Genomic DNA, 20042 nt, shown 5'->3' on the forward strand with positions numbered 1-20042 from the left:
GTTAGGTACTTAGACTAAGTATGTGATGCGTATATTTATGGTTAAGATTTCCACACATAAAGTAATGAAATAGGCCATACAAAAAATATTTCTAATTTCGTTTTTTAATTCACATAATTTCATTTCAGATGTAAACTTTTTAAAATAATTATTTATATTTTAGGAATATATGGGAAACTTAACCAAAAAGTCAATGTCATTATTTATTTAAAAACATTAAATAAAATTAATAGCGGATGAGCAATGAATTTTCGGGGCACTGTCGGAGCACAACCATATTAATATTAACCAAATAAAACAGGCGCGACAATGCTTATAACTTTTGAAAACATCGATAGAAAATATTGTTCAATTAATTAAAATTATAACATTATTAAACTGCAAAATTGACAATCTTAAAACTAATTATATACAATAACGTTGTTCTGTAAAAGTTTACCAAGGCAAACAACTTAGATACTACACTTAAAACATTTAAAAGTTAAATTGGACTAAAGATGTAAACTTATCGCCGTTAAAATATTCTGCGAACAATATTATTATTCATTTTTTGATTTTTCTTACCAGCCAGTAAATACGTTCCGAATTTAAATATCACACGAAAGTATCAATCGGCCCTTGTGCCACTGTTACTTTTTTAAATCCGCCTGCGGCGTTGGCACGCAGTCATAATGCCACAGACCGTATATAGGAATGGTCTTCGTTCGTTGAAAGTCTTATTGCGTGTTCTTCACACAAAGCGGCTAGTTCTTTGACCCATTCGTCTAGGATCACCGCGTTTAGTACTGAACGAAGAGTGATGGATTGGTTCCAATACTCTTCTTGTGTGAATATTAGCCGTTTTTGTGGACTAGCGTGGTAGGTCGTTATACTGTGCGGGCTGTGTTGTGATGAATCTGTAGACAAAATAAGACATTGACATTGATTAGAAAAACAATCATTTACATGTGATAATTAGTAAAATAAACTTATACCGCCTCAAAAATAATATGTATGTATATAGTAAATTAATATGTATGTGAATACTTACTAGAGGACCGTCTGCCGAACATGTTGGACAAGCTAGTGGATATACTACGGCGTTTTGACTCCATTCGACGAAATGGAGACTCTTCGGGCTTGGGCGGTGTCTCTGGGTGGTCTGAGAAAAATGTAAATAATTTATATAAGCGAAGATTTGGTTTATTTTAATAAATTTGGACGTAATCTGTTTTACTGATAAGCTAAACCGATTTTGATAAAATTTTCTATGCATGTAGTTAAAGACACCTGTTCAAATATTGGCAACATTTTTTCCAAAAATTAACCCCCAAATTACTATAATGGGGGGTGAAAATCAGATAAAATCACGCGGGCGAAGCCGCGGGCAAAAGCTATTAAAACATATATTTATAAATATTCAATTATTATAAATATATAATTGTAAAGAGCAACGACTTACTCTCCTCACTAGCAGGAACCCTAGACTTTACTAGCGCCATCTCTCGTTGGATGAGGAAAACTCTCGCCTTGTCGACCAAGTCGTCGATGTTCTCCAACGCGTTCGTCAACTCGTCCAGCTCTTCTTTCAATTTGCTGAGGATCTGTTGACAAGAGTCGAATGAGATTCATACAGTTATTGAGATGAGTGACATTTTACAAGCTTTTATTTAACTTGCAATATGTCACTGTTATCACTATGTTTCGGGTGGAACTTGCAACTCAATTCTGAAGCAGATATCCTCAACCGATTGAGCTGAAATTTGGTACACACGTTTAGTTTAACTATATATGGTTGCGCAATCAGGTCATGATTCATAACCTGATTGCGCAACCAGGAACGGCTCCAGACTGTAAAAAATTTCATTTTTGAAAAAAAAAAGTTTTTTTTTTTTTCCGAAAAGCTACAGCCCTTGAGATAGCTCCGAACGCGCTATCAAATTCTAATATGGAGGATGTGAGAGACCCAGCCTACCTTCATCTCTTGCTAATGTACCGGGCGTGAAAATACTTTTAAGAGTACTAGCTCCAGTATTCTCTACAGCTTCATGACTATACTACGCTTACTTGGAACAAAGAAGGCACGTTCGGCTGTAAGGCCATGGCTGGACACAGCAGCAGCGACGTGAGCAGCGGGGTGGGCAGCGACGATAGCTTGCAGACCACGCTAGTCACCAGGAAGTTGCTGCGCAGATCCGATTCCAGCAGCATCGAGGACTTCTTCAGAAGGCAGCTGAGTAGGGGGCCTATTAGAATTAATTTTATTAGAAAGTCTATTAAACATACAAATGCCGCACACACACACAATATGTGTTACATAATATAAATATTTGCATACGTTTTTGGGTACATGAAAATGGTAAAATCGTAAGCATTTTTATTTTAGTACATATTAATAAATAAAAAAAAACAGTTGCCACAATTTACTAAAAAGAAATCGGAGGTCACCAAAATCCTTGTATAAATTTGTGACTGTTTTGTATAGTGGATGAATTATATCTTTTTCTTTTTACTGCTTTCTTACTTTCTTTGTATGAGTTTTTTGCAATAATGAGTTTCCATATAAACAACAATAGTATCTAACAAAATCCATTAGAAGCACAATTTACTTTTCACCCGAGCAAAGCCGGGACTGGCCACTAGTTTATGGGAATGTACAAATGTCTCACCGATTACTGATTCAGCACTGGCCCTCCAACTCCTCACTAAAGGCACTTCATTATCAAACTCCTGCGCATCAACATCTTTAATACTCTTCATGAACGATTCTTCGGCAAAACCTTCGTCTTCCGACTCCTTAAACCTAAAACTGTCATAATCACTTTCAAATTCACTAACGTCATTTTTCTCTTCATCATTCACTGAGTTTACACTAACACTATCGGTAACATCTTTTTCGATCTTTTCTTCGAAGTCAATCTCTTTCTCTTGTTTCTCTTCATTCTCATTCAGCGACGTCAAACTGTGAGGTTCCTTTTCTGAGGTATCACTAGTTTTTAACGTGTCGTATCCGCTGGTGCAGGAAATTAGGCTGTCCAACTCTTTGACTTGTGTTTCTTGGTCTCTTTCTTTGTTGTTATTCGTTTCTCGCTTCGGGGACGGAATGGAGTCATATTTCGACGACCAGTCGAGGCACGCGATCGTTCGGGACACAATTTCGAATCTTGCATCGCATAGATACGCGTGGTAGTTGCCGATTAGTGTTTCATTTGGGTTCTGAAAGCAAATTGAATGTGATATAAAAGTGCCTAATCAATGTACACAATATGTCGCGCAACATAACACAACAACATACCTACACTAGCGCAACTTGCATCCTGCAACTATATATGTAGGATTGAAAAATAAATCGATATTTCTCTTTCTTTTACATGCATGCATCTATTTCTATTGCGCGATCGATACCAAAGTATATTGAGTATATTTTTTTAATCAGATCGTACATCTAAATTATTATTATTTATAAGTCAAACACGTTTTAAGAAAATCTCATGAGAATACTGCGCATTATTCGATAATAAAACATTCAATAATTTACTAGTAGTTAATACCAGTAGTTTGTAGCTTGTGAGAAATAACTATAAATATAAAAATTGACGAGAAAAAGTGCCTGTGAAGATCTAATTTCTGAATAAATGATTTGAATTTGAATTTTAACTAGGAAAATGGAAGAAATATAACATTTAAACAAAGACTAGACTGGCAGACAATGTTTAGCATTAAATTTATCTTTTATATATCATGTTGTTAATGTTTAGAGTGCAAGATACTTTAAACAAATAAATAAATGAAACAAAAAAGTAATAACAAAATCTTACCCCATAATTAAACTTAACCTCCTGGACTAGATTGCTCATAACAATGTCTTCGTTGAATCCATTGATCCTTCTCATGTCATCTTCCCTTTTGAAATCCAACACCCTTCTACCAGTCAAGGCTAAGTCATCCACCCAAATCTTCGTTTTTTCCAACGGCCGATGACAGCATCTAGGGCTTAAATAAAAAAATATACATTTTAGTTTATCTTTCTCATATAATTACTTGTATTAATAATTATTACACTTTGCTATCTTACGTAATATTGATGGTTAACGTCAGGCCGGCCCGTCATAAAGTTTAAATGTTTATATTATACAGTTGTAGATTCGACAGATGATTTGTGATGGTTTTACCCGGGTTTGCTCGGGTAATCACAGATCCATTGGTGAACCGAAACCGTACAAAAATCCGTCCAATAGTTTTTAAGTTTATCGCGTTCATACAGATAGAAACGATAGGGGGACTTATTTTTATAATATGTAAGTCACAACTTATTCTACTTTTACTGGTTTATACCCAATACAATAAGGATATACCTAATATAATAGGATAAGGATAATGACGGGGTATATACCTAGATATTTCGAAAGCTATAGAGCTATATAACAGAGCTTTCTGTGTCTACAAGTGGGAAGCAAAATAGGTTAAAAAATATCATCTTTCATTAATAAATGGCATGAAGACTAACAGATCATTAGGTACCTTAAGCTTAGAAATGCCACGGCAGCTTCTCTGTAGGGTTCCGGGTCGGATATCTTGTGCTTGTGTGACATCATGATATGCTGACCGTTGAGTATGTGCTTGTAGATCAGCTCGATCATCACGTCTTCACAGTTGAGATTGATGAGCGTTTCCATTAGAGATAAGGAGACTAGTGATAACTGAAATCATTTGTTAATGTTATTTATATTGTTTTTAATAATAAAGCAAACGAGCTCCCATGTATCGTTTATGTGACTTATTTAACAAGTACTTTAAGGACATTGACATATTTTCAACACGAGTTAGTTCCTTCAAAAAGCTAGTCAATACTAAAATTCAGGTATTATCCACCTAAGTGGTGAGTTAATTTCTTTTCTATTTCATTTGTATTAAAAACTTAGTAATAGGTCCCGTTTTACCCTTTGGGTACGGAACCCTAAAAACAAAAATAAATAAATAGGTTTTGTATGTATAAATATAATATATAGTATATAGTAGTATAATACCGGATAGTGTAAGCTCTCAACTTCTTTTGGTAAACTGTGGTTAACGGTATTGGTTTTTCATATAACTATGTGTATAAGTGTTTTATTTCATAAGCTTAATTTTGTGTAAAACTGTTTGTTGACCCCATTAAATAAAAATAAAAAATAATAATAATACACTAATTGATCGAAATAAAAAAAATGTGATAAAATATTTTTTAAATAAATTAAAAATTAGAAATAAATTTCGTAAAAAAGTTGAAATATATTTTGTCACTATCGCACTTTACAATATTTTATATTAACGGAACGAGACAAAATATACTATGTCTCATATTTCCGTATTCCCGTTTTCAACCAGAGTTGTGACGCCGCGAAGCCAGTCAGCGTGAAAAATAAATTTAAAATTTGGCGGATCAGCGGTGAATATACAAGCGGCCGTCTGTCTGAGATCAGCCCTCCTTGGGAATGGTATTGTTGCCTGACAGATGACAAGTCTTTGTGTCCCTTAGTCGCACAAAATCTACGGGAAGCCACTAGGACGGAACCACAAAAACACGACACCAACCTGCAAACTCCCGTCGAGTCTCCTCAGCAGCACATCGACGACCCTCACGCCATCATACTCGTACACGAACAGGAAATGCAACACGGCGCGTAACAATCCCCTCTTAGTCACGCACCGAAGGACCAACTCCAAGTACGCCATTGCCGCCGTCTGCTCACTAGCGCCACTCTGCAACGGCCCCGGTTTTGTCTACGAGCGTGTTGCGCGTTAGTATGGCTTGTACGGACGGGATTTTGCGGTTCAGTGACAGATAATTTATCAAGTTCAGGATGTACGCTTTGCGGAAGAAATGCGAATGTTGAAGAGTGTTTTCCATTTGGTAGGATTGCTTTTAACTTGTTAAGATTATTTAGTGGTTTGCAAGTTTTAGATCTGATGGATTGTTACACGTGTTAAGATGATACTTTACACACTGTTTACAATGACTGATGTTTTGTTTACCTGTAGGTACTATACTTGATATCAAAATATGAAAGACTCCGAGATATCCTAAGACAATAGGACATAATTATATAAAACTTAATGCAAATCGTAATATAACAATTGTTTGAAAAGAAAATCTTAGAAAATTTCGTTGTGTAAGTTCAAGAGTTAAGTTTAGGTGAAATGATAATAAAAACACCCAGAGCATCAAAATAGTGCTGAATACCCTTCTGGATAGACATGAAGATTAAATGTGATACCAAACATTTGTTGAAGAATTTAAATTGTGAAAGTGTGATTAGAAATTGACTTAGTAATTAGTTAACATTACCTTATATCCATAAGAACCAAAAACAAATCACCAAATAGTGTAAAACACACACACACACACAAAAGGAATGAGAAAAGCGAATGACAAAGAGGCAAAAACGTAGCAAGCTGATTGCGACCTTAACACCCAGAACACAGAGTAAAAAAACACTCACTGTCACTTAACCGCTGAACCATTTGCCGTGATCCAAATGTGCTCCAATCCCGTGCGTGCAATGAAAGCCCGTGATGTTTCTTTTTTAGAAATTACGTTCCATTTTCAAAAATATTTAATTCCATTGTTAAATAGACGAATATCATTGTTTGAAAATAGTTGGAATAACTTCAATAAACTGTTTTAAATAAAACATTTTATTAAAAATATACAGTAAATACAAAACAACTGTCACTCTTTATAAGCTGGCTGCGCACACTACTTTTAGAGCATCAGTGTTTTGTAATGAAAGTGAAAATGGAACGTAATCAACCTACGTTTTTAATACCTTCAAACACTCAACCAGATATAATACCACAGAGGGCATAGTGCGGGTTTGCATTTCACTTCTCACTATCGAATTCATTCGAAGTGTGACGCAACGACAACCACACTGCAATGTGATTGATTCGCTGCGTCTCACTTCGAATAGATTCGAAAGTGAAATTCAAACCCGCACTAAGGCCTTAGATGTGTATTGTAATACGTCTAATAGATGGCAAGTGTTTTTAAACGTATTAAACTGTAACTGAACTTTATAATTTTGACTTTTCGTCGCAAAGAAATAATAACCGGAAATAAATGTCCAATTTTTTACGCAATGAGATAATATGGTGCACTAAGTATTGCATGTAAATTGTTTTTTTTTTAATATTCCACAGCAACTAGAAGATTTCAAGGTTGTTGTTATCACTTAAGGTCATAAAAATACTTATGTGTATTTTTTTTTATTAATATTAATGAATTTCACTGAGACTGAGTCTTCGAGTCACGGTGGGCTGCGATAGTAAAAAACAGTGCTATATTGTTATAATTAAACTGTATAAATCTTATCTATTGTTATTCTTCACCTGCCAGTACTGCAAGAAAATTAGTAAATTGTGTTATTTATTATTATCTTACTATTCAATAATTAAATTACAATTATGATAATATTAATTAGAGTAAAACATATTCGTATGGGTATTTTTATCACAGCTACAAATTGAAAGTTATCGCATAAAAAACGTATTGTTTAATTTTTTTATTGCTTATTTATCATCATCAAGACTAACAAATAATAAAACAGTATAAAAATGACAAGACAATAATATTATTACGAAATTCAATTTATAGTGCTGTTAAAATGATATTACCGAATTACGGGTTAGCACGAATATTCGTGAAAAAATTTATCGCCATGGTCAAATTTTATAAGGCAAAATCAGTAGTTCCTTTTGCGTACAAAGGAGGCACAGTACATTTCCAATATAAATTTTGTATTAGTAAATAGCAGCACTATAGCTCGAATCCCGTCTTTATATAGCATATATATCGCAATAGGCAGAAAGTATCATAGATATTTGTGTAGCTAATTACGTAAAAGCCTTTGCCCACAACTTCATTTGTGAACAAATACCGTTTCCCGTGGGAATTTCAGGAAATCCCTTCTAAGTGCTCCCCTACACTGTCCTAGGGACACACAAAATTTCAGCTTTCTATGCCCAGTAGTTTAGGCTGTGCATTGTCTGTCAGTCAGTCAGTCACTCAGTAACGGAAGAGTTTTATATATATAGATAAGTTTAAAAAAAAAATGCAATATGTGTTGTAAAAATAATTATTTTTTTTTACAACACATTGCATATTTGTTTTACAAATAGAAAAGAAAGTAGGAGAATATACGAGTTTTTGCCCAGCATGGGACAATAATAGCTCTTTTATTTAAACACAATCTGCCTATTTACGAATGATAACCCACATCCTCGCCCCACACTTAGTCGTGGTCACACAAAGCGTATACAAACTTACCTGTAGTAATGCAGGACCCATTACGGGCACCAAGAAGCCTTGATACAGAAGATCTAGCAGGTGTTTTTTGATGGATGGGTGGGCGACCTGAAGGGGATGAATTAATATATTAGTTACCTTAACTACTTAGAATAAAGTTCATTTTGCACTGGCATAATTAATGATATCAGTTGCTTTAGGTTATGGTTGAAAATAAATTAAGACTTGTATGTCTGGTTGGGGTTATATAATCTGCAGAGGAGCAAACTTATCTGGGTCGGTAAGAGCGTCGCTACTGTTGAATAAATTTGACAAGAAAATGACAGCTTCTAATTGATTTCCAATTTTGAACACCGGTTCTAGTATTTGCAATCCACTGACTATTAACTTCTTCAATTGCGCAAGCGCCACAACAAAGGCACATTGTTTCACATTAACAAATTTACGATGACATTAATACTATAGATTTGCAAGCGGTTTTTAAACTGTACATTTTGACATTTATGATAAAATAAGCTTTAAAAAAGAATTAGATATGTTCGGTTGTGTCGTACAAGTAAAATCGATGACAGAATATAGATGGAAATGGTATCCACCAACAAGCATATCGTATAGTGTAAATGTGACAACATCGCCAGGTTTAGAGAGATGAAACACTATCAATAGTACGGAATAATAAATTGTCGATAGTAGTATAGTAGACTAGAACAATCAATCGATACTAATGTCGATACCATCGATACCGATAGAACTGAATGATTAATGCATTTTCAAACTAGCAGTCGTATTTCCCTATTCTAAGCTATTTACACTATTGCTTTATATTCAACTATCGATACTCTATCGAAAGACCATTCGTAACTGAAACACAACACTGTGTGCCATAAATGTAGTCATACCTGAGCCACCGCATTGCAGAACTCCAACGAATCAATGAACAGAGTCAGTTTGTGCACGTGGTTCACATCGTCCGGGGTAAGTCTGTGGATCTTCTCGTGCAATGTCCTTGGTAGGAGGGAATACAATCCACTCAGACCTGTGAAGGTTTATCTACATATAATAAAACTGTAATGTAATGTGTATTTATTATACATATGTACTATACTTAGGCAAATATAAAAGAAAATAATCTTTATGAAAGTCAAAACATTATTTTTTTTTTATTTTCATCTGTCTGTATGTATATTTGTTCGCGCATCACGTAAAAACTCAGCACTTTTAAGGCGACTTGAATAATATCTGAGACCATCAGACACATTATGACACCACCAATAACACACTCGAAAAGAATACGAACCAGTGGCCAGGATGGGACACGTGTTCCCCTGCAGCATGTACTCTGCCAGCTGAGGACACCTGGAGGACATGTTGGCGCACAGCAGTAGTGCGTCCCGTGCTGCGGATCCCGTGCTACCCTCTCGATGCACGGAAGACAGTAACAATCTGACTATTATGAACCTGCAACATCATAAACCATTTAACACGTCCGCGGACACACGGCTGTTTTAGAAGTCCGTGTTTGTTCGTTCCCCCGACTGTTCACACTTGCTACGCTAAGAATGTTCGCACTTTCTACGCTAGGAATGTTCGCACTTGCTACGCTAGGAATGTTCGCACTTGCTACGCTAGGAATGTTCGCACTTGCTACGCTAGGAATACGATAAGAGTAAGAGCGGTAGAATCCCTAGACTTTTTCGGGGACACGCTCTTCAAATACAATAAGGTAGAGTGTATTTAGTGACTCCATTAATGTATTTATTAAAAATATATTAACCTACTTAAATTCGATAATTTGTATGAAGTGATTTAAAAAAATACATAATAAAAATATTCATAATTAATTTTATGTAATTCTACTTGATAGTATTAATTAACCCTGCTTTATTGATTTTTAGTAAGTAAAATTTACTTTCAAATTTATGCTCAGAATACGAAAGATATGAAATACGTTGATTTACAAATACATAAATTGAGTTGCAATAACGCACTCGATAAGAAAGATACTTACTCTGCTTGTGATCCATTTTGCGTGTGCGTCATCAAGAAGAAAAGGTCGATGAACTTTATATTCTGCATAAGAGCGACGCATAGCTGGTTCAGTACAGTCACTAATTGACCTGAAATAATAAACGACATTTTAATTACGTTATCTATTTAAAAAACGGATCTCATTCACTCAAGTCAACGAAAACAAATCTGAGATAGAAGAATTCCATACATTTCCCAGTCTATTTCATTTGAACACTAATGCCATTTTAAACTTTATTACCGAAGGTTCAATTTTTGGTGAGATTATTACCACTGTCTTCCTTCCAGGCAGGATATAATAAAGTTGAACAACAATATGATCGCAGTCCGATCGGGACGTGCAGGAACTGAGTAGTAGGTTTTTACGACAAACATAATGACTACAAAATACAACTGAACCTATATTTAAAGTAACAGTTATGTATTGAAAGTATTAACCACTGCGCACAAGCGCGTGAGTATTTTATTGTATTGCGGCTAGACATAGGATATGACGGTGTCTCGTTACAAAGGTATACGTATACATACACACGAACAAGCTGATTATACGATTTATTGTTGTTGACATTGACTAGGGCGTATGTCATGCATTTTGTTAATGGAACCTGTCTACGCGCATGCGCTGTGACGACGAGCTCGCGCCTGCGCGATGTTTCTTTTCTTTAAAAAACAAATGCTGTCATCGACGATTCTTAGCTGTTGGTATTTTAAATGTATTGCTCGTGATTTACCAGCCCTAAATAAACAATCTTCGTCAAATACCGAGTATTTTTATTTATAATATATACTCAGACAAGATCCTACAGAACCGGCCATCGGCTCAAATTAAACCTATGAAATATTTCGTTTGAGAGATAATCACGGCGAATGGGAGATATCACATATAATATTTGAGATGGGAATCTTTTGTGCAGGGGCTGGTAAAGTAGACTGGTGGTTTGTCTTGACCCGTTGGTTGCCAACTACGCTGCAAATTTCCGCCATCTCGTTCGTGGTCTACTTCGAAGACCTTTAAGACCGATTAGTATATTTATTTTTAATTAATATATATTAATTTAATCGTTATGTACTCACTTTCCAAGTTCTGCGGAGGTAATTCATTTCTAAATCCACTTAACAGTTTAAGCAGCGGCCTTATAAATGGTTCAGCTGCTATCACCTGCAATCATGACCCGGACAATATGATTAAATAAATAATAAAAAAAAAAACAAGTTTAAATAACAAATAATGTCTGTTTATACACCAATTCTAAAAAATAGTACTATTACACATCAACCTATTTAAATTCACAAATTCATTGCAAATTTACCCTCTATTACCGCGGCATAGAGATCTGAGAGTTGACTGTACCTTCAATGTAAAAGGTCTCACAGGAAGTTAATTTAAAATCAAAGCTTTTATGATTTTATATTCCTAGACAGACACTTTCAAATAAAGTCCAGAATAAAGAGGTGTGACGAATACTGCACCGACAAGACCATAAAATGCTCTAAAATAAGAAGATCTGATAGTCAACAAAGATAAAGATAAATGATATTTTATTTCGAAAAACACGTGTAAATTGATAAATAAAATTTTAAAATATTTTTATACAACTTATCAATCATGTTATAAGTATGCATATCGGATCATAGCATGTACCAGTATAATAGGGATAAACGCGAACTTTTCCTTTGGCTCCTTACGAAATTATCGTGAAAACTCTCCATTATTCGCGTGCGCTTTCATTGCAACAAAATTTGCTATGACATTAACATTTTCAACGCATCGATCAATATTTTGTTTATTCCAATCTAAGTTTTGGCGAGCAAAATGTTTGTAATGTTAATTAAGTAATGTGTAAGTTGAAAAAGTAGAGTTACCAGTGAACTGTAATGGCTGACGAGGGTACCGAACAGCTTCAGTTGCTCCAAACGTACGGCATTTTCATATCTGCAACAATAAAATTATTCAATAAACAAAAAATAAATATTCTATTACTGCCATGTAGACAAACAGGCATACGTCTAACTTTATAAGAAGTGTTTTGACCGTGACCTATAGACGCCTGAAACACCATAGGTGCCACAAGCGTGTTGCCTACTTTGTGTTTGTGAACTGTTGAATGACTGGGAGCCAGAGGCTTTTTTTGTTTGTGTCTAGAACACAGGGTCTTTTGCCACAGTACCATTTTATGTAATGCTTAGAATAAAACAACAATGCAAGTTGTTTGGCGGCAGAAATAGATGAGACTGCAGTCTCCTCTGAAAGGTCTACCTCTTGTAAAACGTATTTCTATCTTCATCCTGGAAGTCAAACCGTGTGGTTTGACTTCCAGGATGAATAACCTATCTACTATCTTCACAGCTTACCGGTTGCATGGCTGTGACGCCGCAAAGCCTGGCGTATAACGTAAAAACCTTATAAAACTGACGATTCGGCTGTGATTTCACAACCGACCGCCTGCCTGACGTCAATTTAATAATTTGAGCTTAAAATATGTCCCCGATGGAATCAACAGAATGCCACCATGTTTAAAAAATATTCACTTACATAATTAAAATTTACCATTTTTAGATAATCTATTACTTTTAACACCGTGACATACTAACTTTGTAACATATAATAACAAACATTAATTAAGACTGAATGGATGCTAAATATAACGTATCGACAGAATGACCCACTTTAAAAGTTCATAATGTTTCGTGTTTACATCGATTAAAAAAGTAATAACGTTTTATCAAGACTATAAATTACATATTACTCCTTAAGGTCTGTTCTATCTTTGTGTTAAGTTTCATAAAATGGGTCCAGTAGTTTTGGAATTTATCCGGTACAAACAAAAATATAAATCTTTCCTCTTTATAATATTAGTATAGAACCATACATTCATATGAGAAGTGTTGACTGAGGATAGAATATTTTTTACACAAAATGTAATTAACTAGACATGGAATATGTTATCAGATAAGACGCCATATTGATATCGACACTGCCATATTTATTTAGCAATCAGTTCACAATGCAATGAAATCAATATTTTTTAAATGGCTGATTAAATACTGATTGATAACGTACGATATGACTTCTCGCTGCTGATAACATTACACAGCGTATATAAAACAATGGAGAAAATAATTAGCTTTTGAAAATAAATCGATGACAGATATTATAATTTAGTCATTCCTACAAGCGTTTTGACTGCTGCTGCGCTGTCAGAACAATCCCTCTTTTTTTTTAAGGAAACATTTCTAAAATTAATAATAACATTACCCCAGTGTATGTAAATTATTTTTTAAATATAATAAAATTAATTTTGCTTTTGTTTAAATTTGAAAAATGATAACGGACCTATATTGCTGACCCTTTATACATTTAAAATGATTTATATTGCAACTAGCTTATCTCAATTTCATAGCTAAAAGTCATGCCTTTCAGTGAGTAATGATATTATTAATATTCCTTTAATTTAGTGAGACAAGATGAGTCTCAACTGCAAAGCCTGGAGTCCGCTTTCCTACGTTTTCTTATTCACTTCAAATGGTCTAAGGCTTTTCTTTATTTGTCAGACCTTTGTCACTCATATGGGGATATGAGTATATGATATGTCAAAGGGGTTTGACGACATCAAGCCAGCACTTTTAAGGTTTGCCCTGCCAGGACGAAAACGTGGCCAGACATTTGTTCCCTAAGTAGTTTACGAGAAACAAACGGATTTTTTAAATACATATTTAGGTGTGATTCTTAATAATTTACTATGATTCAACAGGAAAACCGATAATAGAAACACGACATTAAATAAAGCATTGCAATTTGTGTTTACACACGTTTTGTTACTACTGATAAGAACGCATTTATTCAGACTATGTCATCACGAAAGCAAGTGTAGGTATTTTATTCTATTCATAAACTTTTCTGAGAGAAGAATGAGAGAATTCTTGTAACAAATATAAACAAATCGGAGATAGAAATAGGGTTCCAAAGTTATGGATAACCCGGGTGTATCTAGTTCAAGGAGTAAACATACTGATATATTTAAATAAAATTAATAATAGTTAAAACTAAAAAAAAGCAAACTGAACAAATAAAAAAATAGGTATTCGATGAATCAGCGACAGCCGCAGTTGTGTAATGTGTATAAGCGAACATAAATAAATTCTCCTTTTGAGGAAAATACGCCAAATAATCTAAACCACCATTGGTTTATTGGAGAAAATGATTACAATAAACGAAAACTGTCTATGCAAATATAGGCCTTCACGCATGAATTATACAAAGTCACATAGCTCTTAATATTAGACGTAAGGAACGTGTATCATACTATTCTGTACCAAATTTGTGTCTTTTCATTGATATTACTGCCCTGAAAAATATAGCACTGGCCAGCACTAACAGGCAAAATACGATATGACAAAACCAACAACCATTAATATTTTATCAATTTCGCGAAATTAAAAAAAATCTATACAATTTATACTACAATATATAAAGGATATATTAGATTGTTTTATAATTTTCTATTGGAGACAGTTGCCACAATTTGCAAAAACGGAAACAGTGACAACCAAAAACCGTGTACTTATTATTAAATTGTACGATGAAAACTATAATACTTTTTAATAAACATTTAGTATATATTTTGTATAGATTAGTACCTTCTTATTTTTTTAAATAATTTCATTTTTAATCAGATGACCAATTTAAAAATTGATAAAAATGTGATGTTGGCGCTAGTATACAAGTCTGCCTTTTTAAGACATAATTTTGGTACATAATATAGATATAAATTGATCGCCATATCGTAAGACTGGTCATTAGAATTCTGCGCAGCACAATTTTAATTAATTATGCAAACAATTAGTGCTTTATACTGCGGTCGGATGACTAATGTAATCTTAAACGCGCGGAGAGTTGTTTAATTAATTGGTATTCAACCGTCTCGTCTTTTTTAAACCACACTACGCTTTTAGTATCAGTAGGTATCTACGTCATAATATAGTGTTTCATATGTATTAAGTACCTACCTACTTTTTAAAGTTTACCTTTCATTTAAATTACGTACTGTAGAGCAGAAACGCGGGCAAGTGCTAGTATTAAAGTAAATATTGTGGTGGTGGTGTATTGGTTAAGACGCCCGACTGTGGATCGAAAGGTCTGAGGTTCGTATCCTACTCGTGCCATATGACTTTGTATACCAATCTGACTCATCTTATGTATATAGTAGTTTTCATAGACTACCACTTTCTTCCGGTGAAGGAAAACATGGTGAGGAAACCTGCTCACTGGTGGACAATTTAGTTCACTAGTGTGATGGCGGTAAGAAGTTGTAAGTCATGTCAGATTCCTTTAGGCGAGTTGAATAAAATCTGACACTAGTGTTAGCAATAACACACTCGATATGATGATGAAAGTAAATATTTAACAATTATATATTTTTTCCTTGATTATATGTATAAACTAACAAAACGTATTCATTTATTATCTATGGCAGTTACTTGCCTTCACCTGGTTTACATTCTATCAATTTTCTTGTTTTATATATTTTTTAAAAATCAAACTATTTATTTTCTTACCAGAAAAAAAAAAATAATTAAAAACATAAACACATTAGCACCTAAAAGTTTCGTAATTAGGTCTTATTTAAAAGTGAAAGATATGAAATGTTAAAAATAAATACAAAAATCAGCAAGACAAATTAACGAGACGTATAAATTATTCGGCAACATAGAAAAAAATGTGATGAAAGTCAACGTGAGGTGAAGCAAAACTCCGATGCTAATATACCACATTATACTTTAAAAAAACTGACATCGAAAAAGAAGTTATATCTTTATATTTTCAGTTTTGAATTAAATATTTTTTTTATGAGTGGTCCACAAATATAGACAGAGAGTAACTGGTACACATTAAATACATACTCAATCAAATATAAAATAATATATCAATATTAATTTGGAAAATATTATTCCAAAATAAATATTTTCAAGCGTAACACTGAGACGTCACTTCTTTACTGACATATGTTTGTATTATTTTATTCTTATTCTTATATCTTCAGTGTTTCGTAAATGAAGTATATTCTATTCCATTTTGAGATAAAGAAAAAAAATGTGCCTACTTTCTAAAAAGTCTGTGATTGAAGTGCAGCTCTTTGCATGAGGCACTCGTATTAATGAAAAAACCTGCATGTAAGTAAGTACTAAACTATAAACATGTATAAATGTACTAAACTCTCATCTCCACTTGTTCCCGCTTGGGTTCTGCCTTTTCTTTCTTTCTGGGGTTGTATTACCAAACTAATACTGGAAAAAAAGAAGAATTAAAAAAATACTAACTTGCCAGTACACACAGCCCATTCGTACAGCTTATCCAACAAGTTCTCAGTCAACAGATGCTCAAGACACGTCGCCTGCTGTGTCAGAGTGTTGATTTCCCTCGCGCGCGCTTCTAGGACCAACAGGGTCGCCAACTGCTCCAAATGGTTCACCACGCCTAGGACGTCATCGTGGAGATGTTGTGGCTGAAAATAAATATATATATACTTTGAATAATTAGAAAAATAATATGAGAGCAGCTGTGGAGCTACAATTAACATACATTTCACATAAATTGATAAAATGGCATAAAAGGTCTTCAATTGTCCTCATTGCAGAGTAAAAACGCTTAGTTTTACTCTCTCTCTCTCATCTGAGCGTTTTCCCGGTTACTTCCCCATCAAATCGGAACCCAAAGGCCGCTTTCCTATTTCTTCGGCTCCACTTCGCACAATCGTCGGCAATCCTAGTTACATTAGTATAAAATACTATTATCTGAAAATTCTCCCAATGCAGGAAAATTTTAGCTTTCTGCTTGTGAAAGGATTTCGGAAATAAGTTGAACACTTCCCCTTTAAATATTATTAGCATAGAAGTAACTGATTAGTACCTGGGACTTGTTTATAATATCGTTGGCTTGCTGCCAATGCTTGCAGAATGAGTTATAACAGGCTTGCGGCTCATAGTCATGCCGAGGGTCCAGACTCCGGGAGAGCTGCCTGGCGAATGACAGCGACGTCGTCCGAAGCCAACTCATGGTTGTTTCAGCATTTGTGTGCCTGGTATTTTGGTCAGTTAGTTGGTTCAACTTATTTGGTAGTTAGAAAACTTTTTGGTCAGAATCTCTCTCTCATCTTCGCGTGTTACCAGTTTTATTTGAGGCTGTGACACCATGAAGCCATGAGTTAGCATAAAGACAGGCAACATTATTTACGTCGCCTGCCTGACTTTAACCCTCTTTGGGAATGCTATGATTGTCTATCAGCTACTAAAGATAGGTTATCTTCTAGGATTTATTTTTTATCATGACCCGGACTTTCACAGTGCCACAGCTTCAAATGAAATGACTGGAAGAGAGAAAGAGTATTTACAGAGAACCAAAGCCAAATCTTCAAAATTTAATAGTTTAATATTTTTATGTGGGTTTTTTTTTGTGCTTGGGACGTCATGGCCGAGGATGAAAGAGAGAGAACATAGGTTCTAGGAGAATAAACTATCAACTCATATTCATAATTATGGGTCACTTACCTAAAACATATTCTTTAGACATGACATCACTGCACAGTATTGTTTTAAATGTTGATGTTTATATATTTACATTTCTAAAGCAATAGGTTATTATTGTTATATATTATAAATAACTAAGGGTTAGTTGCTTTTAGAAGTTTGCAGTTAATATGTTATTATTTACTTGTAACAGCCAAATTTAATAATATATAGATAGGTATTTATAATTTATTTTTAGATTTATTCTCTGAATAGGTAGGTACTTACTGTTTTTGTGAAATTTCTTTAACACATTTTGTGCAATTAACAAAATTTCCTTGCTACTTGAAATCTATTTTCAACAATAAACTGTGTTCACAATTGTTTTAATAAAATACAATGTCAATATATTTGCTATTTCAAAACCCAATTAACATGTTAATGCGACTTTCACTCATAGTGCAACATTTCAACAAATGATAGTACAGTCAATAGAACATCAACTTCCGAAATTCATTGCAAATAAGTCCCTATTACCATTGCATAGAGATCCTGTGGATGGAACTTAATGTGAGATTGATAGTACCTGTGGCATCTGATAACTTGTGAGAAAATTTGAACAATATAACAAGTATGTGTAGTGAAACTGAATCATTATAGTACACATTCATTGTTGGTGTGATATTCTTGCCTCAGAATGGTGTTTTCCGATAATAATGAGAGTTTTTGCTAGTCTTACTAATATTGTAAATACAAAAGTTTGTGAGGTTGTATGTATGTTTGTTACTCATTCATATAAAATCTACTGGACATATTGCTATGAAATTTGGTGCACAAGTAGAATATAACCTGGAATAACACATACCTACAGTATTTTTATCCCAAAATTCCTATGGGAGCGAAGGCCTGAGGTGCAGTGAGTATTGTATAAATAACTTTAACGTAAATTATCTACATAGTCTTTACAGGATATGAGCAGATTTTGGATAGACTACAGGATATCAAAGATATTTAGTGTAACTATGTACACATAAAATGAAGAAATAAAATATTAATTGATATGATTTGTGATCTTACTAAACTGATTTTGTATATTATATGTTATGTTTATCATGTTATGTGCATTATATTTAAGTTTATTGTGTCATATTGATCTTTTTTTGTGGAGTATACAAGAGATAAAATGCCTAAAAAATGGAAGAAATTTTTATAAGTACCAACTTTACACTTAGTTATTTTTGTTACACTGTATGTACTATATGTTGTGAACAACATATAGTACATAAATAAATAAGAGCTAGCTTATTTAAGTTTGCTGTGTTAGTAGACAGTGTTTTATTATCAGCTTGTTTTATCATTTGATAAGTAACTTATGAAACCAGTTTTGTGACCTTACTTATTGACTTTCAAAGTTAAATGGTGTTTTTTTTAAATATTTTTACTTCCCAACAAGCGAAGCCAACTAACCAAATGAACAACTATCATTAGATATACAATTATCCGTGTCTGAATAAAATGTGAGGACTGAAACTCAATAAACATTTGTTTTATAGGGAAACCTTGACATTAGGAGCTCAATTACTTCAAGATGCCTAGTTTCTGAATCATTACAAAAACATTGCAACCAAATTATTTTGTTAATAACATATGAGTGGTGTTTATTATAAAGATAATAACTAAATTCACGCACCTTATTAAAGAAACCCAAGTCCAAAATAGATGCAGACCACAAAATAAAGCACAAAATCACATCATCCACTTTGATACCTCGCAGGGATTATGTCACTTATTGTGAAGAGTTCTGAATACAACACTTTAGCACTATTTTGGCAGTATTAACATATTATTATGTAGCTTTTAAACAATTAATTATCTTTATAATTGCGAAATAATTGAGTATAAAAGCAAAGTCGTAAAAAGATCCCAAAGACAACCATCTAAATGACAGACAAGAGACAAGGACAATGAAAGCAAGAAAATGACAGCGGATAATTTTGTTGCCATAGTAATATTTTCAATTTTCTACTATACTTTAACACAAATTGGTAGTAGCTTGATTTATTAATTTTGAGTAAATAAATGTCCCATCCACAGATATAAGAACTTTATATAATAAAAGTAAAGGAAACTACAAAAAAATCTTGTCTTAGTGCTTCCCCTAAACTGATTTTTTTATCAACTTAAATACATAGTTAGGAACCTCGTTCATGTCAATAAAGATATATGAATAATGATGATATTATTG

At 33.8% G+C, this 20042-nt stretch overlaps 1 protein-coding gene across 2 annotated transcripts; it reads right to left on the bottom strand.

The window, feature by feature from the left end:
- Nucleotides 1-522: 522 nt before the first annotated feature.
- Nucleotides 523-19757, bottom strand: LOC128678172 (uncharacterized protein). 2 transcript variants are annotated; one of them, XM_053759527.2, is made up of 17 exons: nt 19488-19757; nt 17202-17370; nt 16613-16797; nt 12158-12227; nt 11369-11453; nt 10275-10383; nt 9564-9724; nt 9166-9302; nt 8288-8374; nt 5554-5742; nt 4501-4679; nt 3798-3972; nt 2649-3195; nt 2047-2225; nt 1442-1583; nt 1031-1141; nt 523-896 (listed from the first exon to the last, which is right to left on the bottom strand). In XM_053759527.2, exons 2-17 carry the CDS (start codon nt 17346-17348, stop codon nt 667-669), a joined length of 2733 nt encoding a protein of 910 aa, XP_053615502.1. In that variant the 5' UTR covers nt 17349-17370; nt 19488-19757; the 3' UTR covers nt 523-666. The 2 variants fall into 2 exon arrangements, with proteins under 2 accessions (XP_053615502.1, XP_053615503.1); XM_053759528.2 differs by having other exon boundaries at nt 5554-5721; nt 19488-19627.
- Nucleotides 19758-20042: the final 285 nt, after the last annotated feature.

The sequence above is a fragment of the Plodia interpunctella genome, chromosome 19 (assembly GCF_027563975.2).
Source record: "Plodia interpunctella isolate USDA-ARS_2022_Savannah chromosome 19, ilPloInte3.2, whole genome shotgun sequence".
Taxonomy (NCBI): domain Eukaryota; kingdom Metazoa; phylum Arthropoda; class Insecta; order Lepidoptera; family Pyralidae; genus Plodia; species Plodia interpunctella.

Excerpts from the sequence above, each read along its gene's own strand:
- LOC128678172 (XM_053759527.2), bottom strand. The coding sequence starts at position 17,348 with ATGAGTTGGCTTCGGACGACGTCGCTGTCATTCGCCAGGCAGCTCTCC. Across the intron at positions 8,375-9,165 it reads TCTGCAATGCGGTGGCTCAG|GTCGCCCACCCATCCATCAA; the intron begins GTATGACTACAT and ends CATCCCCTTCAG. Across the intron at positions 897-1,030 it reads GTTCGGCAGACGGTCCTCTA|ATTCATCACAACACAGCCCG; the intron begins GTAAGTATTCAC and ends TTTTGTCTACAG.